The 27,966-nt window shown below is 35.2% G+C and overlaps 2 protein-coding genes across 3 annotated transcripts in view; both read left to right on the forward strand.

Moving 5' to 3' along the window:
• The window catches only part of nlrc5 (NLR family, CARD domain containing 5), a 34,225-nt gene extending 16,912 nt beyond the window's left edge, over window positions 1-17,313 (forward strand). For both annotated transcript variants that reach the window (XM_024280880.2, XM_036212497.1), the window contains 42 exons: window positions 978-1,061; window positions 1,164-1,247; window positions 1,367-1,450; window positions 1,548-1,637; window positions 1,806-1,856; window positions 1,938-1,967; window positions 2,404-2,487; window positions 2,667-2,750; window positions 2,836-2,925; window positions 3,065-3,145; window positions 3,245-3,328; window positions 4,237-4,320; window positions 4,620-4,712; window positions 4,857-4,904; window positions 4,986-5,015; window positions 5,122-5,205; window positions 5,293-5,376; window positions 6,304-6,393; window positions 7,686-7,745; window positions 8,052-8,135; window positions 8,227-8,310; window positions 8,426-8,515; window positions 8,627-8,686; window positions 8,934-9,017; window positions 9,670-9,753; window positions 9,891-9,977; window positions 10,086-10,145; window positions 10,596-10,661; window positions 10,758-10,841; window positions 10,908-10,991; window positions 11,113-11,187; window positions 11,264-11,347; window positions 11,434-11,517; window positions 13,782-13,880; window positions 13,971-14,054; window positions 15,143-15,226; window positions 15,536-15,619; window positions 15,688-15,771; window positions 15,849-15,926; window positions 16,159-16,242; window positions 16,453-16,536; window positions 16,633-17,313. In XM_024280880.2, coding sequence (XP_024136648.1) covers window positions 978-1,061; window positions 1,164-1,247; window positions 1,367-1,450; window positions 1,548-1,637; window positions 1,806-1,856; window positions 1,938-1,967; window positions 2,404-2,487; window positions 2,667-2,750; window positions 2,836-2,925; window positions 3,065-3,145; window positions 3,245-3,328; window positions 4,237-4,320; window positions 4,620-4,712; window positions 4,857-4,904; window positions 4,986-5,015; window positions 5,122-5,205; window positions 5,293-5,376; window positions 6,304-6,393; window positions 7,686-7,745; window positions 8,052-8,135; window positions 8,227-8,310; window positions 8,426-8,515; window positions 8,627-8,686; window positions 8,934-9,017; window positions 9,670-9,753; window positions 9,891-9,977; window positions 10,086-10,145; window positions 10,596-10,661; window positions 10,758-10,841; window positions 10,908-10,991; window positions 11,113-11,187; window positions 11,264-11,347; window positions 11,434-11,517; window positions 13,782-13,880; window positions 13,971-14,054; window positions 15,143-15,226; window positions 15,536-15,619; window positions 15,688-15,771; window positions 15,849-15,926; window positions 16,159-16,242; window positions 16,453-16,536; window positions 16,633-16,714 — 3,292 coding nt within the window. In that variant the 3' untranslated portion in view covers window positions 16,715-17,313. The remainder of the gene's footprint in view (window positions 1-977; window positions 1,062-1,163; window positions 1,248-1,366; window positions 1,451-1,547; window positions 1,638-1,805; window positions 1,857-1,937; window positions 1,968-2,403; window positions 2,488-2,666; window positions 2,751-2,835; window positions 2,926-3,064; window positions 3,146-3,244; window positions 3,329-4,236; window positions 4,321-4,619; window positions 4,713-4,856; window positions 4,905-4,985; window positions 5,016-5,121; window positions 5,206-5,292; window positions 5,377-6,303; window positions 6,394-7,685; window positions 7,746-8,051; window positions 8,136-8,226; window positions 8,311-8,425; window positions 8,516-8,626; window positions 8,687-8,933; window positions 9,018-9,669; window positions 9,754-9,890; window positions 9,978-10,085; window positions 10,146-10,595; window positions 10,662-10,757; window positions 10,842-10,907; window positions 10,992-11,112; window positions 11,188-11,263; window positions 11,348-11,433; window positions 11,518-13,781; window positions 13,881-13,970; window positions 14,055-15,142; window positions 15,227-15,535; window positions 15,620-15,687; window positions 15,772-15,848; window positions 15,927-16,158; window positions 16,243-16,452; window positions 16,537-16,632) is intronic.
• Window positions 17,314-19,432: 2,119 nt separating this feature from the next.
• Window positions 19,433-27,966, forward strand: part of cpne2 (copine II) — a 61,238-nt gene continuing 52,704 nt past the window's right edge. The window contains exons 1-2 of the mRNA XM_024281723.2: window positions 19,433-19,717; window positions 24,788-24,987. Of these exons, the coding sequence (XP_024137491.1) occupies window positions 24,811-24,987 (177 nt within the window). The 5' untranslated portion in view covers window positions 19,433-19,717; window positions 24,788-24,810. The remainder of the gene's footprint in view (window positions 19,718-24,787; window positions 24,988-27,966) is intronic.

A 27,966-nucleotide genomic window follows, 5' to 3' on the forward strand; every position in this document is an offset into this window, starting at 1 on the left:
AATCTTAAAGTTTAGCCCTCGTGGTCTCTGACCTCACCAGTGAATTTGCTAATCATATTGAATGTTTTCAACTAAACCAACTTTCCTTCTTTAGTATGGTTTTCACTCAAAATTCTAAAAAAGATTTTTTTAAAAGGTTTTAGCTTTGAAATTTTATTTAAAACAACACTAAGACTTATGATAAGTAAGTGTGACATCCCTTGGAATAAATCCTTGCAACTTTGAAGACAAATTTCACATTGTTTTTGCCTTTATTTTCTTTGTTTGTTGATGTATACATGTTACTACCTGTTAGAAAATATAAAAACTGTTTGATGCAATTATTTTATTTTATTTATTTATTTTGCATTAAAAAATGACAACATTTACAACTCTTTTTACCTTTAAAAAAACTGTATTTGTACTAAAAAGATGGATATCAAGCATTGTCACAAAAATTGTTTTAATTGTAAATTTATAGAGCAAATTGGAAAGTAGAAAATAAAATAAATGCTCATAAATGCTCAAAAACACCCCAGACTACAAGTGTTAATATGCCGTAATAAGTAACCTATAGTGACACAGCAATATAGAATGAAAAAGAACTCATGAGCCGGAACTTTTATTAAGTTTAAAACTGAAATGCCAATAAAGCAAAATATGTTCTTTCAATCTTAGTGCCATCCAAAAATAAACAACTAATTTTATTTCATTTTTGTCTATTTTTCTTAAATATAGCCATCCTATGTATATTTATTTTGTACCATACATTTAGTCACAAATTCCTTTTAGATTTGCTTGTTTTATTGAGATGGTTCTTTATAATAAAATTTTCAAAATCTCCGCCTGAATTTTGTGGGGGGTTCTGCTCACTAACATGTCTCAACCCTTTGCTAAGAAACATCTGTGACATTTTCTTTTAATTCTAAAAGTGATTTATAAACTGTCTTTAGCTGTTATTGACACCTTGAACTGAACGATTGATGAATACTTTGCAGTTTTCACAGTCGGAAGTACAATGACCAGTTTGCCGAGAACCTTTCCTGTATCTTGCCTGGATTTCCAAACCTGAAAAAACTTGAGTACGTTTTTGAGTTTTCATATTTTTGGGGTGATTTTGTATTGAAAATGTAGCATTGATAAATAGCCCAATGATTAACTGAATTTACCTTTTTCCTCTGCAGGTTTTCTGGTGCCAGTCTCACTGCTGCTGGAGCGAAAAGTTTGGCCTCTGCTCTACAGAAGTGTTGCAACATCACGGAGATAAAGTATACTTCCTTCTGACATCCACAATGTTTTGCTTGTGTTCTTTTAAATACATTTGGAAGTGGAAACACTTTGGCAGTATTTGAGTTTATTTCAAAATGTTGTCTTTTTTTTGTCGCAGTCTTAGTGACAACAATCTGCAGGATGATGGAATTGGGCATGTGGTTGAGCTTTTTACCAAACTGCCAAATCTCATATCTGTACTGTAAGTTCAAAATTTAAATGGGAAAATGCCTTGAAAAGACAACAAGGAACAGGAACTTAATAATTGCATTTGTGATAACTCACATGCGTCTTTGTAGGCTGGGCCGAAACAACACCTCTCTGCAAGCACTAAACATTATCGTTGAGAAAATGGGTTCCTGTGTGAACATACAGCAGGTTTATGCAGAGTAAGACCTAATTACATTCTACTACACCACCTCACCACCAGCCACTCATTCTGCAAACTATAACTAATGTCTACTTCCTCAATAATAATAAATCTTCCCCAAATCTCAAAACACCTTATACAAATCAAATCTCTATTCTTCCTGATTTTTCTGTCTTTATTTTTGCAGTGGTATGAAGGAAGTTACGGTTACTTTTTCAAAAAGATCTGATGGCAATGGGTGAGTTTTATGACTGATAAAACCAATAAAATCATAAACAGTCCATTGTAACTTCAGGTTTTATTGTTTTCTCTTTTGTAGTCACAAAACAAAGCCTGAGCCAACCATCAGGTAATAAGAAAATCTTAATAGATCTCTCTTGTTGTTTCCTCCTCTGCAGATTTTTCTTTTGCCAATTTCCTGAAAGAACATTACCTTTTCTTTCCAGCTTTAAGAACTTAAGTACAAGCTTGTTTTCTAATATCTTTCAACTGATTCTCCTGGTAAAATAAATTTTAAATAAAAAACACATAAGTTAAACTTGAAAGGCATTTAGAACAAGCTTTCTATACTTAACTAAATCCCATTTGAAATTTTTGGTTTTACTGCCAATAAAATATTTAGCGTTCACCACTGCTAAATCCTATTTTTGATTTAGAAAACCCTCGGCACAGGAAGGGTTGGATATGTGGGTGTTTTGAGAAGGCACACACCCTCTTCCAGGAAACCAAAGGTGTTGCTTTTTCTCATGAAGGCTTTGATAATCGTATGATCTTTTTTCCTTTAGCTTGTTAAACCAGAATTGGAACAAGCTGGGGATGCAAAACCTGGTGAAGTCTCTGGTTAACTGTCCTGCATTGTCTGTCCTGGAGTAAGTAACAACAAATGCACTTCTAGTGTTACAATACTTTCTGAAAACCTTACACTGCAAAGTGATGCAGAAATGAAAAAGGGAAGAAAATGTAAACACTTTAGCTTCCCTAATCTATTGTTTTTCATGTCATCCAAACTTGCTGAGTGACATTTGCTCCATGTTTGTGTTCACTATAGTCTTTCTGGAGGCTGCTGGGATGAGGAAACTCTAAAAACATTTACACACTTTGTTCCAAATATAAAGATCTCTAACAAGATTGTGTAAGAGAATTTTCCTCAGTTTATTTTATATTGGAATCATCAGTATAATAAACAATATTTTGCTGTTTTTTCTATTTTCTCTCAGCTTGAATGATAGCTGCTCATCAGTGGAGTCTTTGGTGATGCTGGTTGCTCTGCTGTCTGACTGCCCTCTTGTTATGGAGCTGAGTATAAGGTACAGAAATACACTGATCCAAAGATGCAGAGCTGTATGTCTGCCTTCAAACCTTAAGCATTTGTTTGTAAAACTATGGCTATCCATAACACTGGAGCTGCTTCTTTTTTAAACAACTGTGTGCATCTTTATGCTTAAGATTGCAGAATCCTGTCCAGGTGTCTGTGGTGTTTCCTGTTGGTACAGCAAACTACTCAAGCGAAATGATTAAAACACTATGGTTTGTATTATCTCACAGATTAAAAAGGATTTTCAAAATTGTTTCCGATTTTTAATCATAATTGCATTGGTTATTGTGTGAACCTTTTGTATTTGATAGCCTTCGCTGCTGCAAACTGATTCCTGCTCACCTAGACAGAGTTTGGCAAAGCCTGAGAACCACTTCAGGTCTCACTCACCTCAAGTAAGTTTCATTCAAAACCCAAATAAGTGAAAAGAAAATGTAAATTTATCATTCTGCAAATGTAACCCAAAACCTTCTTACCTTAGATTCTGCTCTTGCACTTATATATGGGCTGATTTTGAATTTTAAATAAAGCTTTCTGATGATTTTTCACTGTCCAAATCCATTTTAAACTATATGTTGTAAGTCTCTAGACAGTTGTTAATGAGCAATATAGGCTCTGTTTCGGTGTAAGATAAGGCAAATTTTTGAAGTGTGTTACTCAAAATTTGCTAAGGTCAAAAAAAGAATGATTGGGGGTTCAGCATGGATGTTCAAAGTTGAGGTTTGACTCAGAACCATATTTATTCTGCTATGTATCTGATCAAGACAGTTACTGTTGTTTAAATGTGGGCAGAAATTGTTGCCAGATACTTCTGCTGGTGCTGGTAGAAGAGAATAGAGTCCTGCAGAAGAGGGGCATGAACTCCACTACTTATTAACCATCGAAGTTCTTGTAAAAGGACAAAACTTAAAACCTCAGTTCTCAATTCTAAGGCTAAAACTGTTACAGATAGCTATAGAAAAACACATATGCCTAAGAGTATTTAGTCAAATCTTAGTAAAATATTTATTTTAAATGATTGTTTCAGTTTAAGGAGTGAAAATATTTAGTTTGTAATTTTAAAATGGTTTCTGCTATAGATTTGTCTAAACATGGTCTCCTTAATATTACTGTATAGACAGTGGTTGTGTAAACTTTATGTTAATCATTGTTAAGTCATGTTTTTTGTGGCTTATGAGAAAATGAAACTTTTTTGAGGTCTGAATTTGTCATCTGTGCATCTGTTGCCTTGTTTTGTTTGAAAGTTCAGCATTTTGATGTGTTGAAGTTGATGAAAAATCTCAATTTTTTTTTTCTTTTCCAGCTTGTCGAGTAATTGTTTGGGCGACAAAGGTCTAAAGAAGTTGTTGGATTTTCTACCTCATTTAGACAAAATACGAGAAATAAAGTAAGTCTACCACATGTCACAACTATTATTATTACCACAGTTTTTAGATTATAAAGATAATCAAAGACTTTTTACTTTCTATTGGCTCTACAAAATACTTTTTTAGAAAGTTTGAGTGTGCCAGAACTTTAACTTTCAATTTTGTTCTAAAAAAAACATTGAGCAGGGATTTTTTTTTTTTCTCAACAAGTTTGCTGACACTGGCAGTTTGTGTGGTTTTGGTTTATTGTTTTTTTTTACAGCGATCCCCTTTTAAGTTGTCATTCTGTTTTCCTGGCTGATGCTTCTTTTTTAATCAGTGCCAGTAACAATGACCTCAGCATGGAAGGAGGAGCAGTGATGTTGGCTGAAGCTCTGTGCTCCCATAACAACCTGACACAAATTCAGATCAGGTACTTTTTGATATCTATTTTTTTGTTGTTGTTTTTGCCATTTTTCCCACCAATGAACAATATTTGTATAAACATTATTTGTAAATCAAAAAGAGAAATAAAAGTGTGGATAGTACAACTGACATCTGTTTTATCTTTTCAAAGTCATGAAGGAAAAGATCAGGTGATTTTACAGTTCAACCCTGAAAAAAGGTAAAACATTTCCCTAAAAATGTTTAGTTATCTGAATATTCCAAGAATCTTTTTTTTCATGTTTTTTTCTATTTTTTTTAGTGAAATCAAACAGCAAACGAAGATATTCAGGTACATTGATCTCATAGAAAAAACCACAATGTTTAATCTACAGTATTTCCAGGCTTTTTTAAGCAATAACTAACTCAAGCTTCAACATTTCTGATCTTCTTTCTAGAATATTGAACAGCAACATTTCCCCATCAATCATATCTAAAGTTTGCAGAATGCTGATCAACTGTCTCTTCCATTTGGAGTTAGAGTAAGACAAACAAACATCTGCTGTCATTCCTTTAAAAATGCAAATGAACTATTATATAGTAATATATATGTCCTTGTAATATTTTAGGTTCTCCTTCTGCTCATTTGAGGACAAAGCTCTTGAAAATATGGTCAGAATGTTGCCAAAGATGTCGTCTCTACGAAGACTCGGGTATGCATTTGACTCAGTTCAGTTCTTTCATCCATTTTACACCTTAGCACCCCTGAAAAGCATCTTTCTCTGAAGATGCACTTTTCCTCAGAGTGTTTCTCCTCATAAATGTCTGGAGGCTCTTAGGCGCAATAATGGTCCTTTTCCTCATTCAACATTACAGTGTCTTTATGCTTCTTTTTTCTTTTTTTTGTGGAACCTCAAGTTGGTTCCCTTGAACCAAACAGTTTATATTTTATGATGTAAGAATGTTTTTTGGTAGAAAGTACTTGCAACTGATTTTATTCAACTGATTTAAGATCACACCCTGAATAAATACAGCCACTTGCAATGCCTCTTAGTTGATCATTGCTGTCAAAATGAGGTCATATTTTGGATAAACTATTTTTGTTGTGAAGACGCTGAAAAAAATGCACATTTTTTTAAACATTAAAGCTTTTATTGACTTTATTTCCGATAACTACAGGCATCAAAAGAGGCACAAGGCCACTCCCACTATTGACTGAAGGTTGTATAGCCATCAGATGGGAGTTTTTGAGTAATCTTTTCAATCTGCACTTAAGAACTCCATGAACTTTATTCCTAACTGCTAAAAATGTAAAATAAAATAAATAAATAAATAAATAAGATGTGCATCATGGCTCTACGTGAAAAATGACAAAAATATGTTTTCTGTCTTAACATAAATTGTGTAATAAAAATATTCAGCACAATAAATCACCAACAAGTCACAAAAAAAAATGTGTTTTTTAATCCCTTCCATAAATGTGTTTGTGATTGTGACAGATGTAATCATCAGCCACTATTTTTACCTCATAGAAACATGTTATTTAGCATATTTTTGAGAAAAAGCCAGACTTAAAAATGTTGATTACACTTTTAACCTTAACATTTCTTTATAAATCTCATCACTTCTCTCTTTGTCAGTGTTGACAGCAGCATCACTTCTACAAACGATGCTCTCATTCTGGCCAGCTGTTTGAAAGACAATAATCGAGTTACTTCAGTGGATCTCAGGTAACTCGAGCTAGATTTATTTAAGGTTCAATGTTGGGCAATTGTCTCATCCCCCATCTGCCTTGTTTTGTTTTATTTCATTGTGTGTTTTTGTGATTTTTGTAATAAAAGCACAAATACTCTGTTTTGTGAGATTTTAAAAAGTATTATGAAAGAGAACAATTCATTTTACTTATGCAGGTATTTTGTTTTAATTTGCTTAATTATTTTAAAAGTTCCAATCCAATTAAAATTTTCAATTTAAGAAAACATTTTTTTTCATCAACCTACGTCCATCCATCCATCTTCTTCTGCTCATCTGGGACTTTGTTACGAGGCCAGTAGTCTAAGCAAAGATGCCCAGACTTCCCTCTCCCTGGCCACTTCTCCAGGTCCTCTGGGGGGACCCCGAGGCATTCCCAGACCACCCGAGAGACACAGTCTCTCTAACGTGTCCTGGGTCTTCCTCGGGGCATCCGCCCAGTGGGACATGCCTGGAACACCTCTCCAGGGAGGCGTCCAGGAGGCATCCGGACCAGATGCCCGAGACACCTCAACTAACTCCTCTCAATCAACCTACGTTGTTGCTAGAAATAGAATAAAATAAACACATACTCACGTAGTTAACCTCCTAAGACCTGACATCCACATGCATTGACATCATATTTGGGTTTTATTACCACAGTAGTTAATTCTGCTCAACTGGGGCCCTGTCAAAGAGAAATAAAAAAGGCATGTTAAACAAGAACTCCGGTCTTGAAAGGGTTAAAGTGGCTTGTAAAAAAAACATAATTTAGCAGATGGAGATGCATCTCTTAATATTATGAACTAATGGTACATTTTTTTGATCCCTTTTCATCTTTTTAGATCTTAATTTCAAGGTTTAATAGTTATTTTAACTCTGAAGAACTAATTAGTTCAAATTTTACACCTGTTTTCTTTTCTTTTCTTTTATTTTTGGTTTTATTTTCCTTCTTTTTAATTATTATTTATCATTTTATTTTTTGGGCCAACAGTGCTATCTACAATGACCAAACAAATGGTCAAATTAAATTTTAAAGCTCAGAAGAAAGTTTTTGCTTGTATTCTGCAGGGTTAAACCAACAAATTATCCTTATTTTTTTCAGACTTGATTTAGAAGACAAATTGCTTTTCATAAAGATTTTGCATTTAATATAAAATCTGAATATTAAGAATCACTTTAAAACTTTTAAAGTATCTTGATATATTTTACGGTAAAATGTTGATCTTGTTTATATATGAATGTGTATGGATATGGTCTTGATAACTGAATGCTTTGGTCTTTCCTTTAGTCCACAGAGTGAATCCTTCATCCAGTTTGGCTGCATGAAAACAGAACACGTCAGCTTCAGGTTTGTGATTAGTTGTTAATGAAGTTTTAGATGCTTTATTAAGAATGTGTTTGCTGTGCAATATCTTTGAAAACTGAAACAGTGGAGTCTAATACACACAAATAAGGGCAATAATTTGATCAGTTAAAGAAAAAAAATATATATGTTTTTGTAAAGTTTTAGCTCGAATTATGTTACATCTATGATGTGCTCTCTGTGTTCTCCTTCTTCTGCGTAACTAATGGTATTCTAACTAAGAAAAGTGTCATAAAGCCAACAGCATGAGATGTTCATGGTTTTGTCCTGGTCTCTTTCTGTCTCACACAGGTTAACTCACTTCTTCTTCAGTCAGGAGAACGTTCAGATGCTGCTTCAGATCCTTAAGCAGGAAGTGCGGCTGTCTTATCTTGAGTATGAACATCAAGAAACAAACGTGTATCACCGACACTCATTCAGTTCTGTGTTGATGACCTGTTGAACTGCTTGTGTTTCTTTCATTTAGCTTGTCAGGTAACCAGTTAGGAGATGCTGGAGTGAAATGCTTAGTGGATTTTCTACCAAACCTTCAAATAAGCTGCTTTGTCAAGTAAGTAACTTTGTCATTTTTCCTCTTAAATTTAAGTTGAAAGTGATGAAAAGAATTAGGCCTATGTTGCAATAGAAATTGTTGATTTTAAGCATAAAAAAATGTCTTCTCACAGTGTCAGCAACAATAGACTGAGCCAGCAGGGGGTTCTTGATGTGGTTTCTACTCTGCACAGCTCCTCCAATGTCTGTGCTGTGGAAGTCAGGTCAGTCAATCTTTAGTGATTTAACAAAAAACAAAAGGTATATTAGGCAAATTATAAAACACAAATCAGAGTGTACATCCTTGTTTACCATTTTTGTTAATTGTTTGACAGTTTGAGCGAAGACGAGAGGTGTCTCATTTGGTTTGAAGGAGGTCATGAAAAATCTTTAAGGTAAATTTTAACAACTGATAGTTAAAACATGTTTTTGTTAGGGCAGTTTAAGTACATCCACATTATTTTTTAATAATCCAGCAATAATATGTGACATTTCATCATGCTTTTGTTGTACAGCAGCAGGTCAAAGCAGCTTTGGATGCTTCACTATTGTTATTATGAGGTCTTAAACTGAAGGTTTTCATTGTCACTGAAACCTGTACAAGGTAAACATCAAACCATACATTTAATTTTGTTTTTCCAGTGTCAGAGACTGCATTCTGCAGCAGGATCATCTTATCAGATTGGCAGAAATTGTGTCCAACTGTCCAAGTTTGAGCAAAATAGAGTAAGTATATTTTACCTGTAACCCTTCATTAGGGTGTTATAATAAATGCTTTTACATTTTAACCATAAGTCAATATTTATCGGTCAGAACTTGAGAATATATTAGTTTAACAAAATGAAAAATAACTGGCTGACTGACTGGTGGATAATCTGCATAGCAAAAAATTGAGGAAAATATATTTTCTTAGGTTAAATCTGATAATTCTTAAATATTTGTATCTGATCTTGATTATGATTTTTCCTTTTTAACCCCAGTCTTGGTTGAAAACAGTTTTAAATCTTGATTTAATGTGGTATTACAATGAAAAAGATCAGATATGATACACATGAATATTTGTGTTCATGAAGTCTAAAAAGTTTTTCTTACTCTCTAACAGCTGCTAAAATAAAAATGATTATTTTTTCATTTGCTAAGTCTACAAACAGACCTAAAAATTCTCCACCTATTAACCGTTTACAGTAAACTTTATCAAAATTGTTATGTTTGGAGTTGATGTCATAGCTTACAGCTCTCTCTTTATTTGGTTATATAAAGGTAAAAAGAGTTTTAAAGAAAGAAAACCTTAATATATGAAGTTTTTTATGGTGATGAAGTGAACATAAGTTTCTGTCAGAAGACACTGAAGTCATTCGTTGGTCTCATTGATCCACAGCTTCAAGAACAGCCTTCTGCAGTCAGAATGGATTGAAGGTTTTGTTAACATGTTAAAACCCAGTCAAACAGGATGCAGTGTCAGGTAGGAGACGACTGCACACTTATTTATTCTTTAGCATTAAAAGGAAAAACTTAGCAAAAGCTAATAATTCAACACTTTAAGCTTTGTTGAGCTGTTAAATTAAACTGTTGATTTTTTTGTGCTGTTTTTTCAAACAGTTTTGAAGAAAGTTGGATCAAAGCTGAACAAGCTGTTGATTTACTGCGTCGCTGCATGGAGCTCAAGACCAACATTCAAGCTATCAGGTGATGCATGCAGATGACATCAGAAATACACAACCAAGAGATCATGAAAAACCACAACAGAGCTTCAAATCGAGTAATTTTACAATAATTCTCCTTTATTCCTTTTAGAATTCACCATGGAACTCTTCATCTGACCTTAAAGGAGACTTTTGATCCGACCTCTGCAAGGTGATTAATTTAAAAGCTGACTTTAAAATAATTATTACAAGAAGTTTAAGATGCTACAAATGCTGTTTGAATTCAAAAGGAAACCAGAGGGATCAAAGTTTCTGTATTTACACTCACTGTCAAAGCATTGGAGTGTTTTTTATGTCAAGTGCTGCAGTAAAGTAGTCTTTTTTTTATGTTTTTTGGCGTGAAAAGAAAAAAAATTACAGCTTGTTCTTAATCTTGTTGCTTCTGATCCATAAATCATTTTAAGAAGAGAAAAATAATGCATCTATAATTATTTAGGTATATTTTTAAACAAATTGTGTGTATCATTGTAGTTTTAAAAGATTTTTGATTGTAAGAATCAGATTTTATGGAAAAATCATTCAGTACAAAACAAGCAAAATTTTGAAAAATGTTGATAAACTGATTTCATGTTGGACTCCTCTCTGCTCTCCTTGTTGATAGAACACCAACTGTGGACCAGAATGCATCCATGAACAGAACCACCCAATGCTCACTGACTGAGATGGAGTTAGTATTTTCTCATAAAACATTTAATATTTTTTGTTTATTTTTGAATGAATTTCATTGTTTAGTATGTAATATATATTTTCCCATTTGCTCCAGCTTCTTCCTCGACAGACTGGACGTTGAAGAACATCAGTATCTGTTTTCCCTCCTGCCTTTGCTGCCAAATCTCACCTGTCTCAGGTGAAAACTGTCACTTTGACAAACCCATTTGCCGAAGTGCTTGAATGAAAAACCTTCTTTTTGCAGTGTTGCAGTGAAAGAAGGGTCCATGTCCATCGTTGAGGAGCTCTCACAGGTCATCTCACAGTCTGCTTCCATTCAGAGCTTAAAGTGAGTCAATAACACACCTCATGCATTTGTTTTTGTTCCGCTACACGTATGTCCCCAGTTTTGATAACATATTGATGATTGAACTTGACTGTTTCTGAAGAAGTAAGTCTTTCTCTGTCAGTCTGTCAGGTCATGTGATTAATGACCCAGCCGCCCACAGCATGACAGCGTTCTTACCTCGCCTTCGATCAATCAAGTAAGAATTTACCCATCAGTGTTCTCAACTGTTTGGTTTTGTAGATGAATTGTTGCTGCATCTTGTTCCTCTGCAGTCTGTCCCACTGTGTGTGGTCTCCAGCTGGAGAGCTGCAGGTCATCAAAGCCCTGCAGCAGAGCATCCCTTTGGAAAACCTCTGGTAAGATATGCAGACAAGGGATAAAACTGTTCTAAGACTACACATGTTTATCATCTCCTTTTATCTGTTACTATGTGAACTCCAAGTCTGGACTGTGTGCAGTTGAGTGAAGTGGGTTGGACAGCTTTAGCTCAGGTCCTAAACAACAGCAGCTCCATACGGAGCCTCAGGTGAGAAACGTTCACTTCTGCTCTTGAGAACCCATTTGGAATCAAATCTGTTATCAATGTTCATTGATTTATGCTCACAAACTATGTCCAACCTGTTTTATTGTTTAATATGATAGCTTAGTTTTTAAGTAGATTCTCTTTTGAGCTGGTATGGTTAAGTTTACAGAAAGTTCTGCTAGACCTGAACAAATTCACAAAATGAAGGGTTTAAAGGGTATCTGTGGGTCCTTAAAAAGTCTTTAATAGTCCTAAGTTGAAATAAAATAAAATAAGTCCTTATAAAGCATTTTGTTTTCCTAAATTCAGATGAATGAGTCTTAAATTGTTCTCGTCAACTGATGTGACTTCCTGTTTCTACAAAAACAGTTACAGGATGCGGTGTGTCATTGGATTGTGAACTGGTGGCAGGAAGCTGACTGGTGGTTAAATGCTAAACATAGCAATTCTATCACGCTCGTCTGAGCGGGAAATGTGAAAGTGCAAATTTATAAAGAAATAGTTTGGAAATAGGGATTAATGATGTGGTTAAAATGAATTAGTGGAACCCATATGAAGTAAACGACATAGTTTGCAGAAATACATTTTAGTAAGTAAGTAATTAAGTTTTATTTATAAAGCACCTTTCACAGACAGACGTCACAAGTTGCTTCACAATTTACAAGACAAAAAACGTAAGAGGTTAAAAACATAAAAGAAAAAAAACACACAAGCTAAAAAACAAAAAATGGAAACTTTCTCCAGTTAAACAGACTATAGATATTTTTGCTCATAGAATCAAGTTCCCTGTTGATAAAGTCAGGTGAAGAGCAGTCTGGGACCTTCACCACTGTCTGGTTTTCTGGAGACCTCATGCAAATTAGTACAGATCTTGTCTGAAATGATCAGAACTGACTGCTGAGATTTCATAAAGACAAACTGCATTTTATGATGTCAAATTTTAAACCTTAACTTTGAAAAGAAAGCCTGAACTCTTCTTGAAATTGTCCCATTAAAGCTCTAGGATAGATGTCAGTAGTTTGGATTGTGATCGACTCTTACTTTAGGTAGAATTAACTACTGTGGTACTATAACCCAAAATGTGATGTACACTTAAGTCTCTTAAGAGGTTAAAGATAAAGTTAAACTTTATTAATTCCACTACAGAAAACTCTAGTTACCAGCAGTACCTACTATACATGAATGAGAAAAATAAATAATCATCAATTATAAAAAAAAAAGGTGAAAAATGTTTTCTTCAATGTAAAAGTAGGTCACAACTCTTTATTTGATCAGTTTTTTTAAATCGATTCGCTTCAAATACTGTTTTTGTCAAACATTTAGTCACTTTGGCAGCTTTAAATCCCTAAAAATGTTTGATTTTGTGTTTTAAAATTCAACTGTGTTGATCTTGATAAAAGTTCTGTCACATTTTTTTAATTAATGCTAAAAATTCCTAAAATTTAGTTAAAAAATAGCTTAAAGAACAGTTTTTCTTTCTGATGAGTGGCCTTTCTTATTTAGAAATTTGTTGGATTATCATATGAGAGAAAATACAAAAAAAATATGGTTTTTGAAGCAAAATTGCAATTATTTACCATTAGTCATTTTTTTTAGAAAGCATGTTAGTTTCTAATACAGCACAAGTGTAAGAAGGTGCTTTACAAGTGGATCAGGAAAGTATTTAGAAGGTGCTTCAGTGGCGGTGTTAGGGGGGGCATGTGAGAGCCGGAAATAGGACTGAGCCGTTCAAACTAATCCTGCTGCAGTCACACCAGCACACTTCACTCATTTATATCCCAGACCACTCTCATAATTCATACCACTTACGGTGTAATTCGCTGTTGCTGCCAGAGCTGCAGCTCACAACCTTGACTTGTAGCCACTGAATCTGCGGTTTATCATACCAGCGTGTCGTCGCCTCCGTATAAATCTCATTATAATTTAGTAGGCTCTAATTCCAATATTACGTCTCCTTTCTCATAGGGAGAAAGGATCATTCTTCATTTCCTGTTCTGTCGTGGTGTGAAGGTGTAAAATGTTTATAAATGTTAAAGGACAGGTCAGAGAACAGGTGCTTCAATGCCATCTCTATTTAGACAGTTTAGTTGTGTGTGAAATCGATATAATTAAATTAGTCTGATTCTAAATCTGAACTATCAGAGTAGCACATTAGGACATCCAAAAGTATGTTTGTTCCTTTTAATGTTTCACTTAAGCATGGAAATGGTTTTATGACTATAATAATGAATTTTAATGTAGATTTTTTTGGTTATTGTGTTTTTAAGGCTAAATGAGATTGTAAAAGCAGGTGGACAAATAGAGGCCGACAGGATGCTGGATCTCCTGACTGTCATGGAAGGAAACGCACAAATAGAGGAGATCGGGTTAGTGTTTCCCCACTTAAGCAGGATGTGATCAACCTCACCTCGGTCCGTTATAGCTGACCTTAGCGAGGACGATGGGTCTGTCCTCAGGTTGGACGCCTGGAGGATGTCTGAAGGGGGGATTCAGCAGCTGACTAAGTTCCTTCCTGACTGGAAAGAGCTCAAAATAATCAGGTAAAATGTTGTATAAAAGTTTTGAGTCACTTAGATATTTTCCTATTCTTGAAAAAAGCATTTTTTTTCAATATTTTTAGAGTTGAAAAAAATAGCGTTTTCTTTCAAAAATTGACTCAAAACTTTTTAATGTTAGTGTAAATTATATGTTTTAATTAAATATATAGCTTAGCATTGCTATTAGTGGTTGTAGCTTCTTAGTGATTTTGAATGATGTGCAGAAAAATACTTTTTTTATTGTTTGATCAAACTTTGTTTTCTAAATAGCACCTCTTTGTTCTTTGAATTTTATCCTTACAGAATTCTGTAAATTATTCTACAAATTTGTTCCAAATGGAATAATTAATTTAACGTCTTTTGACCTTTCAGAGAAAAAAAAGGAATATATCTTCTTTAAATTTTCCAAAAAATCTCCTCATTAAATTTGAGTAAAAACGCCAGTAAGCTCATTGAGATTTGTGACTAAAAAATGACATTCTAAAAGCTCATGTCCGCCACAGAGGAGATGATTAAATTAAATAAGGATCTGAGGTGAAAGTCATTTGTCTCACACTCTGGAGCTCAGCTGTTAAAGCTTTGATGTCCTCAGGCGGTGACTTTGTGCTTGTAGATTTGATTAACTGTCCATCAGTTTTTCACTGCATGTTGGTCCTATTACTTTTTGATAAAAGCTACAAAAATATCATGCTAACATTTAAAAGGAGACGTTCTGCCAAATAGGAGATGTTGTTTTTTTGACCTGATAAATTGATATAGAAATACAGCAGAGCTTCTCCAACCAAATCTAAAGTTTTAAGTAAAATATTATTTCTTCTAGAAACAAGAAAGAAAGTTAACAAACAACAAAATATCAGCCAGGCTTCATTTAAGCCCTAATTTAACGTTTTGATTATTTTTTTTGTAGTTGTTCATTTCTGCTAAATGAAGATGTTCTCTTTTTTTTTTTAGCTCTTTTTAGATGTTCATTCCTTTGTTTGTGATCTTTTGAACTTTGGGGTTTGGGGAGGGAGATAGGCCTAACCCTGATGATACAGCTTTTAAAACACACCTTTTTAAAAGTTTGATCTTTTTTTGTGTTCGTCCTCCAGTCTCTCCAAGAACCTCATCGGTGACCCGTCAGGGGAGAAGCTGCTGGATGCCTTGAGGAGCTGCATCCTCCTGAAGGAACTCCAGTATGAACATTTTAACAGCTGACTCACTCCTGAACACTCACTATAATCTCACCGATGCAAAAAAATGTGCATCGCTTTTATAATTTGCAGCAGAACGATATGTCTAAGGTTATGATACAAACCCTTTTAACCATTTGGTTTTGGTTTAGTTATGATTCATAGTTAATAACTGTTATTCTTAATTAGTGAAAATCTGCTTTATTTAAATATTTTCTCTGTATTTTGATAAAATACCAAATGTAATTAAAGATGTTTTGTTCATTTTTTTCCTATGTGCTGTTAAAATATCTTGTTTGTGTTATTCTCCAGTTTGTCCGGTAACGGCCTCGGTGACCTCACTGCTGCCAAGATGTCCCTGGTTCTGCCGTCACTCACACACCTCACTGTGTTAGAGTAAGTGTTAAAAACGAAGACGATTTTTACATTTTCAGGAGAAATGTTTCCTTCATCTGTATTTTCAGTATTTCTGAAAACCATCTTGGGCGTGACGGTGCCGCTGCTCTGTCTACAGCAGTACGGAGCTTGAAGAAGCTCACCAGGATTAAGTAAGACTTGTTTGTTTATGGGAATAAACACTTTGTTTTGAGGATTAATGTCCCGATTTTATGTTTTGTGTCTTCAGTCTAACTTCAGTGGGGACTTCAGAGCTGAGTCTTGTTGCTGCCAGTCTGGCTGGCTGCCCCCTCATTCAGGACGTGGGGTAATACTCAACAAGAAAACATCTCCAGGACTTTAATAATTAATAAAATAAAACTATTAGTGATAATCCTGACGTTATGTTTTTTATTTCAGATTTTATGAAATATTTTAAGTACTTCTATAAAAGTGGCATTAGTCTGCTTTCTAAAGTACTCCTCATGATGCAGTCTGTTCAAAAACAGTCTGGTTTTGTCAGTCAATTCAGCTCCGAATGTTTTCTTTGTCCTTTGTAGACTGGGATGGAACAGCTGTGGAGACGATGTGGCTCTGGAGCTCTCTGGACTGCTGCCTTTCTGTCACAAGTTAGCTCGGATAGAGTGAGTCAAATTCAACTACATTTTAACATTTAGGAGTTTCTCTTTATTCTGCTCCTGTTTGTTTCATTAGTTTGTACTTGAAAAGCTGTTCTTCTTATTCAAGCCAGAATTATGTTTCAATTTAGACTCAGAATTTTGTTATTATCACAAATAAATCCGTGATTGTTGGTTTGTAATATAAGTTTGTATGTTTTCATTTCTTTTTTCTAGTTTGGAGTGCAACCTCATAGGGGTTTCTGGAGTGGAGGCTTTAGTTAAAGCATCCTGGACCTGTCCTTCTCTGCAAGTCATCAGGTGTCCTTTTGTAGACTCTTTTGCCCCAATGTTTCATCAGTGTACTTATACCTATGTGTAATAATTTTAACAAAAAACATATTTTTTCTTGTTCAGGCTTTGGAAGAACAAAGTCCCACTGAATGAGCAGCAGAGATGGATGTTGAAGGACAGGAGGCTGACATTCTCCTCCACATGACATGTTCGGTTCTGCTGTACAACAGGAACATGCTTTTGTTTCTAAAGACACCAAAACATGCACTGTACTGTACTGTAATTGCACTGATATGAGTTTACAAATGTAGAGACACAAAAGTGAAAATTGCAACTCAGACCTCAAGCTGATCATACCGTCATTTTAGGTTGTGCTCTCTACCTATGCTTCGTATTTATTTCTGCTGTTTGAAATAGGAAAAAGAATGTCTTGAAGTTTTTAAAAATTATAATTTTTTTGTTTGGCGCATATTTTCTGTGCAGCATGTGTAATTTCTGATAGTGACACTGTTTTTTGTAGAAATTAAATGCAATGACTACTTTTCATCTTTCTGTTCTAAAGCTTATGCACCTTATTTTGTAGTTTTTGTACTTGTTTGTTCTTTTTTTTTTAAAACAGTAAGTTTTTATTGTTAAGGTTTGTTGTGATTTGATGTAAACTATTTTATAGAATTATAACCAAGAAAAGTTAAAGTAATTTGTCTTATTTAAACTTCCATACAAACAATTTTACTACTGAGGCTTACTTAATGCATTTTTCACCCATAAATCCACATGGTACAATCCTAAAAAAAAAAAAAAAACTTTCAAACCTTTATTTCTTCTGTTGTGGTTGAAAGCTATAAAATAAAATACAATGAAATGTGAACGTTGCATTATTTTTAAATAAACATATTTTTTCACATATGTTTTCTGCAGTAAACCCTTTATTGACTATTGTGTTTTTTTTCTGGAGACAATGAGTGAGCTTTTCATAAAGTTATTTATGAGCTCCGACTAAAATGACAAGCTTGCAGCTGACACAACAGCTGCAACGGCCTTGAATTCCTTCATTTTCAACCCCATGGCGCCATCCTGTGGTCAGTAGTGGTATTAAACTTTCCCCCGTTGTAGGACAAAATATATTATTTTTCATTTACTTTTGCTGTTTGTTTTTCAGTTGATAGGTGGTATTATGCTTTACTGTAATGTCATGTACTTGAGAATTTTATTTTAAATAAATAAAAAACTAATTTCATACAAGATAAAATATGCTTGTGAAGGCAACATTTAAAAGACACATTTTTGCATTTTAGCATTAAGGGTTGCATTTATTTGTAAAAAAAAAAAAAAAAAAAAAAAAACTACTACAGGTGCTTCTAAATAGTTTTGGGCAAGCACATGTTCAAAATATTTATATTCTAAATTACCCGAACTGCTTCTATATGGCAAAAAAGTTCAGGATTAAGAAAATAAACAGATATATGAGAAAATATTAAATGTCTTAAAGTCTGTAAAGAAACATTTTACTTTATACCATATATTCCTAGTATTTTGTGTTTATATCCCTCATTATTCCATAGCTCTCAACCTCTTTATATGAAATTATTTAATCCATATACTTGTTACTTTTTAGAAATAAAGTTGCAATTATTACCTAAAAATAAGACAATAACATTATTTAAAAAAAAAAAGTATAAAGACATCATATTTCAAACGCCTCTAAGCAAAAAAGCATTTTCGTTTTTCTCTAAAAATATTTTTTGTTAAAAAATACCTTTTGACTCAACATCAAGGAGAGATATGTTTTTATGATCCCATAAATAAAAGTGACTCATTATACTCATCCTCTTTTGTTCTGGTTCTGCTGGAAATCTGCTTCTGTTCAAGAGTTTTATTCCTAATTCTGCCTGCAGAATCACATAACCTGTAATCACATTTTCTGGGCGACCTTTTTTATTGCTGTCCTTAAATTTCTTTAAAAAAATAAAAAATGTATATATTTAATAAATACAGTGTATGAACCCGCTCTTGTTCAATAATACATCATAATTATTTGGGGTAGTTGTGAAGAAATTTTTACTATATTTATAAAAATCCATTAGTAAAAGAAAATTCCAAAGCCCTTTTCACCTGGATTCTTTTATCTTTTTTTCTTTCAAAATAATGATAAAATAAAAATGAAAAGCATTGTTGCTTAACCGTTGTGCTCTCTAATGGGGTCCAGATGACCCCATCCTTATATTGATGTGTGATCCCTCCTGTGACAAAGGTGGACAGGATTTTATGTCTGCCACGGAGAACAGTAAAGATAAAAAATCCTTGAAAATAAATGTTGCTGTCTTGTGGGGTCCAAATCTCTCAACGTCAACATACCTAAGCAAGCAAAAGGGTTAAAAGAGAAATAATGAACATTATTAGTATGCATTGACTGGCTCTCATCTTAGTCATAATCATGGAATAACAGATAGTTTCCAGATGAATACCTTGTGTGATTTGCCACTGAATAATGTAAAGCACATGGGTCAAAGTCAAGGCCGAGGGGCTGGATCCAGCCTGCCGGGTAATTATAATTATATTGAGCTTATGGGTTTCGTTTTGGAACACAGTGTTTGACATCATTTTAATTTTTTCTTTTAATTTTTTGTTTATTTCTAACTTGTGTAATTTTGGCCAAATCTATTTTTTATGTAGAGTAAAATCTTGAAAGTTGTTTAAGTTGATTTATTCTGGAATAATTATCCTGCCTGCTTTTATTCATATTGATGTTAGAAAGTAAAAAAAATAAATAAAGTTTTACAAATTTGGTTTTACTGTGCTCAATAAATGTTTATCCTGTTCGGCCTGCGACCTAAGGTGTGTTTTGGATTTTGGCCCTAGAGTACGATTGAATTTGTCACCTCTGGTGTACTGTAAGACAAACGGAAGTCCTGGGGATTTATGCGACTTTTATTTTGAAAATGACATGCTAGTTTCCGGTACTGCTAAGCTAACTCTGTTAGCTTGATGGAGCTTGGTCGGTCCGCTGCGCTGACAGCTTGGAGGATGATAAACGGTCACACTCTTTTGCGCGTCTGCTTGGAGTAACTATGTTAACTCTAATGTATATTCCTTTATAAAAAGAAAAAAAAAAGTGCGCCCCCGGGTTGTTTGTCTTTCTCCCCGCGCGCTCTTGTATTTGAAGAAAGTACTAAGGGGAAGGCATTTGAGAAGTTCATCATTTGCTGAGGTGAGTTTGTTGTCTTTGTGCCTTTGTACGCACGTCTGGACTTTTTAAAGGGACTTCGAATATTATTTGTTAAAATTGGCACAAACAGAAACTAGAGACTCGCGCCCTCTGTGGATTTGGTCACGGAAGGATGTGGTGAGGACTTGACATTCAGAGGGCTCACGAGAACGTCACTCAGTGGCATAGATTTGAGCTGACTTAAAGTTGGTGCATCTCCCCCCAAAATTGCTGTTTATCCACAGCCAGTACGTGTAATTAGATGTAATGAGCACGTGCAGAAATCCATGCAGTTATCCGCCCCCGCCCCCCCGCAGTGTGGTACCTGGGAGGTGAAGGTGTGAATGTCTTCAGCTGGGTCATCTGATGGTTCCCACACATTTTATGATGGGTTTTTTTTATGTTTTCTTTTTGCATCCTCACATGTTCATGTTAATCCACAGTGGGGAGAATGTCCTTTTACTCCATTGTTGTTGTTTACTCTAGATGTTTGTTTCTTCGTGGTGTTTATCAGTCAAACTGCATGACAGAAGCAGCAGGTGTCAGCTAAAGATGGGCTCCTTCATCTGATGATTCCTGTCAAACAGCAGACTGGCATCGATCATGTTTGCATTGTATGAGTCCATGAACAATGATTGCTGCGTGGCCACCTCTGTGATATGACTGGAGTAAACGGGAGGAGCACTTTGGTTATGACACATTAGTATCTTAGCAACAGGCAGCATCCTTTCACCATGCTGCTGTGAGAACACATCACCTTTTTGGAGACAGGGAGTTGTTTGGTTGTCATTAGAGCTGCTGGGTGTTTGTTCCTCATACTCACACAGACAACAGCTATGATACACACCAAGCATACATGTTTGCGTTCTCTTTTCAGCGCTTGTCCATTCTCGCCTGAAGTGGCTCTGTTTGGGCAATTCAGTGGCGGCTTTGATCTGGTTCAGGGCATTACAAGTGTGTCTGAGCGTGTGAAGTGTGTAATGTTTAATCCTGCCCAGGATTGGGGTTTTCTGAGGGCGGCCATGACCAACACCAGTGTGGCTTTCTTTTTTCCCCCCTCATTCAGCAGGTATTTTTAGCCTAAAAGGATCATTAGCCTGATGAAGCCGAGGTTTTGAGTGGTTTTGAAACCTCGAGTGACTCACTGGTAACTGGTATTTGTTGATCGTTTAGACTTATTTCCGTATTTGTCATTCCTTCCTGTTTATCAGTTCTATAAATGTCAAACCCGGTTGCTTTATAATTGTGATAATCTGCCTTTTCCTGGTCCCTATGTGGTAACACGCTCTGCCTGGCAACGAAATCACACAACCTGTTTGTTGTCACCATATTATTTTCTCCTTTACAGCATCACTTTTGAGTGAATCCAGAAATTTTCTATTTGGTGTCAGACAAACATAAAAAAAGCCCTCACTATTAAAAGGTGGTGAACTATCACAAGCCGACACATACAATTAATAAACAAATTATGATTTCCACCAATTCTTTGGAACAAACAGCAGGACTGTTTACTGGTGGCATTTAAAGACCCACGTCGATGAAAATTGTGTTTCGGGTGTTTTTAACATGTTCTTCTATCATTTTCTTATGATGGAGGACAAATACTTAGAAAATTAAGGCTCAAAATTGTGTTTCTGAGTATTTTTTCATTCAAATCATTGTGAATCAGGAGCAGACAAAAAAAAATGCTATTGAAAAAAGCTTGTAAGTGTGATGTAGGAGTCACAACAGCAAGCCAGAAGCTCTCTGCTTCAATCCACTTGTAGACAACTAGATCTATGTATTTCTTCATTTAACTCAGATATTCCTTACCATTTTTTACACCACTAATGGTCAGTTGAGGATGTGAGAGGCTATTAGTTAGTGGGAGAATATGTAATGGATGACTGGAGCGCCAGCAGATTTACTGCAGCTCTCAGAAACTATATCTTAAAAAACACTACTTGTTTTTTTTATTTTGGCTAAATATAATATAAAGTAATTAAAATACCGCTTGGAATTCTTTTAATATAGAACATAAAATGATCGAGTGGGACTTTAAATCTTTATGAATGAATAATTTATTATGTACTCCAAGTCCAAATGACAAGACCATAAAAACAAACAAAATTAAACAATGTTCATAAAAGGTACAAAAAAAAAAAATAGAGAGCGTATAAAAGGGCTAAGATCATATTCATAAAAAAACAAGTAAAACACAAATTACAAACTGACGCATTTATGAATTTTCATTCATTTATTCCTGTATTACCATTTTCTGAAGAAAATGTATGATTTTTTTTTCCATTTTTGTTTTTTCATGTCATAAATGCCTTGCCTGGCTTCGATGTGTCTTTTTATATTCTTAATTGGTAAATTTGTCCCCCGATAAAACAAAATTCTCCAACATTTGAAGAACATCTTTGTTATAAATAAAAATAAATCATCCCAACTGAATAAAAGCAGTCATTTAAAGACTTTGCTCTAAAATTTGTTTCTGTGGTCTCTTCCATCATAAAGAATCAAATTTACATTAAAAAAAAGTTTAGAACATTCACAAATAAAAAAATAGAATTCTGAATTTGTTATAAGCATTTATTCACTTTAGTTGTATAGCAGCCTCAGTGGTATGTGAAAATTATCCATTAATAAACGCAAATAGATATGTAAAATATACTTATAGAACACCGCTGGGGTTCATCAGTCTTGCTGCTGTTGGAAATGAGCTGTTTTTTGAGTCTGGTAGTTCCACTCTGGATGCTCCACAGCCCTCTCCCTGAGGGGGAAGGGGACAGAGAGTGTGTGCAGGGTGCACTGTGTCCTTCATCATGCAGGTCTCTTTTTGCATACTCTGTTTTAGATGTCCGTGGTGGGGGGGCTGCTTCCAACAACCTTTTAGAGGAGCCTTCACCCAATGGGGAGTGTCTGTTTTTTTTTATTGCAGCTGATGAGAATCTGAGTCTGAAAGTTCTGCAGAAACAGGAGGACACTGCCCTCCAGACATCTGTGAAGTAAGACAGAGCCCCCAAACTCCTGTCCCTTTTTGGAAGTAGTGTCCACTTCTACAGTTGCTCTGTTTATCTTGAGGAGGGAAGGGTAGTGTCTGTTTTTGGGAAACCATCTCCTTTGTCCTCCTATATGTTGACGATGAGGTTGTTTTACTCAACCATTCCTCTCGAAGTGCCTTGTTTCCACTGAGCAGTCTGGACCGTACTGGTACTTTGAGCATTTCCATTATAATATAGACTCATTAAGCAGGACCAGCTCATACCATTTTTGGTCCCCCGTTGGTTGTAGGTCCATAGAAAAATGGAATGGACCAGTTAAGTCGGAGCTACTGTCATCACACAATGGAATTTATTGATTGGTGGAAAAGTATTACAACAACAGAAAGCATCTGACCAGCGCCAACGTTTCCAAACATTCAGTTGTTGTCTTTGAGTCGGTTGCAAATAATATTACATTCTTTGCATTTACGAAATTAATACCTGAACATAAATATGAAAAAAAGGATCTGATGCACGACCTCCATTGTTGTCATTACTTTTCGCTCGGCTATGATGCACATCTATGTCATTGATCTGCAGCCCACATGTGCCTTGATGGTCCAACAAAATGGAAACGCTCTCAAGAATTTCCCGAACCATTCTAAACAGCCCAGGAGAGGACCAATCCGGTCCTGACCGCTCAGTGGAAACAAGGCATAGATGTTTCTCTACATGTCAACAATTAGAACTTTTATTGTTGGCATTGCATCCCACTACTGCCATGTTGTTCCTAAACTTGACTTTTCCACAACTCTAGTTCTTGGCAGAGCAGCCGTGTATCAGCAGCGTGAACAGGAGGAGAAGTCACTCACAGCTCTGTGAGGAGCTAGCTCTGAGAGGGAGACATTCAAATAACCGGGCTTGGGTTCAGAAATATCAATGATTTGAAATCAAATTTAACCTTAGAAAAAAATCAATATACAGTCATTCAGTTTATGACTTGATTTCCTTTTAAGTAATTTCTTAATCATTTCTTGTCATTCTTAGTTTTTTTTAGGCAAGAATCAGCTTTCAGTTTGCTTTTATAGAAAGAATTTTAGTGTACTTACGTTGCTGCTACTTTTTCTTTACCAAACAAAAGTGGTTTTTGCAAAAATGTGAAAAGAAAACTGCTATTTACACCTAAGTCAAAATTAAGCCAGTCTTTTAGCAGTGTAACTGATCTCTGCTGTGGTCAGCTGAATGGGAAGTTCATCAACCACTTGCAAGAGGAGGTGCTCAGTGGATGTGTGGGAGTTACTGAGCCAAAGGGCCTGGAATTATTGTATTGAAAGCTCTGTGAAGCATTAGTGCGATTGCATCATTGGTTTAGTGGTTTTGTATGTTAATAGTGCTGTTTCTAAAGATGTTGCTAAATGGATCTTTTCTAACGAGCCTTTTATCTGTGTGATCAAAAACTACATTTGCTCTTTGGAAGAATTATCTCCAAAATGTGTTTTGTCTTTCCTCTTGCTCCTCTGTTGTGTTTTTGTGTCCCCCTCTATGCAGATGATATGCTCCTTTCATGGCAAGCCTCTGCTTGGCTCTTTAAAAAGGAGATGCTTCTCCGTTTTTGCAACCAGTTTATCTTTACGTCAGTCAGCACATTCTTCTTTTCCTTTCGGCTTTTCCCTTCAGGGGTCGCCTCAGCGAATCAGTTTCCTCCATCTAAGCCTGTCTTCAGCATCCTCCACTCTAACACCAGCCACCTTCATGTCTTCATTCACTGCATCCATAAACCTCCTCTTTGGTCTTCCTCTAGAACTCTTGCCTGGCAGCTCTAGACTCAGCACTGTGTACAGTCCCCAATGACAAAAAATACCAACACCATCCAAGAAGGTTTAGTTAAATTGTATTCAATTTGGTTTATTTTTAAAGCTCCAGTTCACGATCAAGTTTACCTTAAGGCACCACATCAAATTGAGCTTTAGTCCAGATCATCAAATTCCAGATTTGTCCAGTTCATTCCAAATAGACAAAACTGTGGCAGCATAGTTATTTTTTAATAATTCTTTTTTTTTTTCTACTTACTAATTTTTATTTCTGTGTTCCTTGGTCTCTCCCTCAGGGGTCTGCCTGCAACTTCAGAATATGGCCTACACTTTGGGCTCGACTCCTGATGGTCAGTCGCGCCGCGTCGGCCCTCAGCACTGCGTCACCCGGGTGGAGCTGTCCATCACCGCATTTAACCTTCTGGACCGAGATGTAGCCTCCAAGTCAGACCCCTTTTGTGTTCTCTTCCATGAAGTAGATGGAAACTGGGTGGAGGTATGATGAGTGTCAAACCCTTTGAGAGAATGAAATGTAGAGGATAAGGAAAAATTGAGCAAGGGAAAAATACTTTTTTTTTTTAAAGTGAGCCTGTGAATTCTTCAAACATTAGATTGAATATATTTCAGCTGCTGAGAGGTGGGATGATGGGATGCAAAGGAAGAAAACATAGAAGAATCTAGTTAGTGTCAAAGTGACCGAAAATCAAATCCACATCTCACAGCAAAAGAAAGGATCTTATTTGTGCCGGTGGTTCGTGCTTTTCTGCTGGGTGTGGTCTATAGATTGAGAATCAGATCCAAAGTCTTCATATTTAGACCATCTGGCATAAGCCACGGCATGCTGAGGCCAACAAGAGTGTTGAGGCATTTATAAGCTTTACTCTAATGGGGCACCAGAACTGCAGATACACTTAACAGTGATAGAGATATTTTCCTTAAGTAGATTGACTCTAATCTTAAACTGGAAACAGAAAAAATTGTAAATTTTTATGCAAAACAATGTGATGCAGTTACTCAAAATAAATCCTTGGAAAAAAAATCTTAAACTTCAGATAATTAAGGTCCAGGTGAAAACAAACACTAAATAAAATGTTACCCCAAACATGATCCAGACTAAGCTCAGAGATTTAACTAAATACTTGAACAATAAATACTGAAAAAAAAAAATAAGTAGATGAAAACAAAGGGAAAACCAAAAGGAAAAGTAAACAAAATCAAAACATGTCGTATGTTCAGCTTTCAAGCTACATCTGTAAATTAAAATAGAATACCTAACATTTTACTGTGAGAGGTGATTTTGTGTTATAATTACTAACTCTTAGTTTACTGAATAAACTGAGTTTAATTTACGCAAACTCTTATGAAAGAACTTTTGCAAAAAGCAATTTAACACTAACTGAACTTTTTGGTTATTTTTTTAAAGACCCACTCCAATTAAAATTGTGTTTTTTGGTATTTTTAACTTGTTCTTGTGACATTTTTCTGATGATGGAGGACATATTTAAAAAAAAAAAAGATTAAAATTGTGTTTCTAAATATTTCTTCAGATCATGGGGAATCAAGACCAGATGAAAAGAATAATGTTTGAAAAATCTTGTAGTTGCTACATACAAACTACAATTGGCTGGCCAAAGTCTCCCTGCTCCTCTTCATTCCGATGTGTCCACTTGCAGACAAATAGATAACATTATCATGGTTTTCTTCATCTGAGCTGCCATCTGGATCAAAACTTTACAGCTGGATAGCTCTGATATTGCTCGCCATTTTTGTTGCACCGCTTATGTTATCTTGGGGTTGTGAGGGGCTGTAAGCTAGTGGGAGAGCGTGTAAACAAATGCATGATGGGAAATTAAAGCCGGCTTTCACAAAGAGTTCCGCCCACAACTCAGATAAATTTCTAATAAACTCCTGCCGCTCTGCAGAAACTATGTCTCAGAAAACGACACACGTTTTTAAAATTTTGACTAAAACGGCATATTATGATTAAAAGACCACTGGGAACCCTTTGAAATTAGCTAAAAAAAAACTGATAGATGTGGAACTTTTTGAAAATCTTAAATTTAAAATAGTAAAGGTCCAGGTGGAAGTAACAAACACTGAACACAATGCTACTCCCAACAGAATAAGATCAGGACATTATAACCTGTATTAAACACTTCAGTAATACATTAAAAAAACAAGTAACGAGATGAAAGAAGGAGATGAAAAGAAAAGGAAGGTTGTTGTGTGGTAAACAAAGTTAAAAAATATTGTATGTTCAGCTTTTAAGCTGTCTGTGAATTAGGTTTAAAATATCCAAACCACTGTTGATCTAGAATAGTCCTCAGTCAAAGATAATTTTTTTTCCCCTATCGATTGAATTAAATTTACCTTTTAATAGAGTTGGCTTTTTGAATATTTTTTAATCATTGTTTGATTTTTTTTTTTTACATTTTTCTAAAGAAAACAAAGTTTTTTAGGGAGATTTTCTAATTAAATGAGTTGAAAAAACATCCACTTTTGTATTTGCTCCTCCTCCTGTTAACAATCTCTGATGCTTGATTCCCCACATCCAGACAGAAGAATTCTTTACACACATAAATGACATTTCTTTATCTAAACGTGCAGGTATTGGTGTGCAGATTGTGTTCAAACATTCAAACAGAAAAACTCATTCTTTCACTGGCCTTTAGACGTAACAAGCTTGACTAAACAGCCAATCTGTAATAAGGTCTTGTTGCTTGTTGATATTTACACAGAACATTTTTGTAGCAGTTAAATCCATCACTAAATTAATTTATTCATTTTTTATGGGTTAGCTGGAGGTGTAGTCTGTATCAGAATTTCTTCTTTGGTGACCAGCTACTATCTATCCTTATTAATGTTATATTTTGTCAAAATCCTATCTTATTTGGATTTGGATGCGAGGGAAAAGTTTCTCTTTTTTCACACTAATATTTATCTTAACCTCCTGCCTACCAGCAATGTAAAATTGTACTTTGCAGAGGACAATTCCAAATTTTTAATATACAACTAACTACTAAATACTACTGAATTGGCTCCTTTTGGGATCTACAGAAGACCTTTGTAGCTATTCAGTGATGCCCAGTGAGAAGGAGTGGGGCTCTTAAAATTGTTTTCTTAAACAATTATTATTTAAAAACAATATTGATTGGACAAATGACCTTTTTTCTGGTAGTAAGGAGGATACAATAATCCATGCAGTCTTCACACTAATGTAGGCTGGGCTATAACCAGCTGGGCTGCAAAGATAAACGGTGAACTTCAGGTGTGACCTTTATTCTTCAGAGCTCTGATATTTCTGGTTTTAGTTGTTGTTATTTGATTTGGATGCTGGTGGACTTTCAGCTCCAAAAAAAGATGCTGGTTTATTCCAAAAGTAGCACAACACAGCAGTGAGGCAGATGTCATGAAGGGTGCATTGGAGGACCTTCCATCACATCATGAGGCTGCCACTGTAGGTTGACTCACATGA

Source organism: Oryzias melastigma, linkage group LG6 (genome assembly GCF_002922805.2).
Source record: "Oryzias melastigma strain HK-1 linkage group LG6, ASM292280v2, whole genome shotgun sequence".
In the NCBI taxonomy this organism is placed as follows: domain Eukaryota; kingdom Metazoa; phylum Chordata; class Actinopteri; order Beloniformes; family Adrianichthyidae; genus Oryzias; species Oryzias melastigma.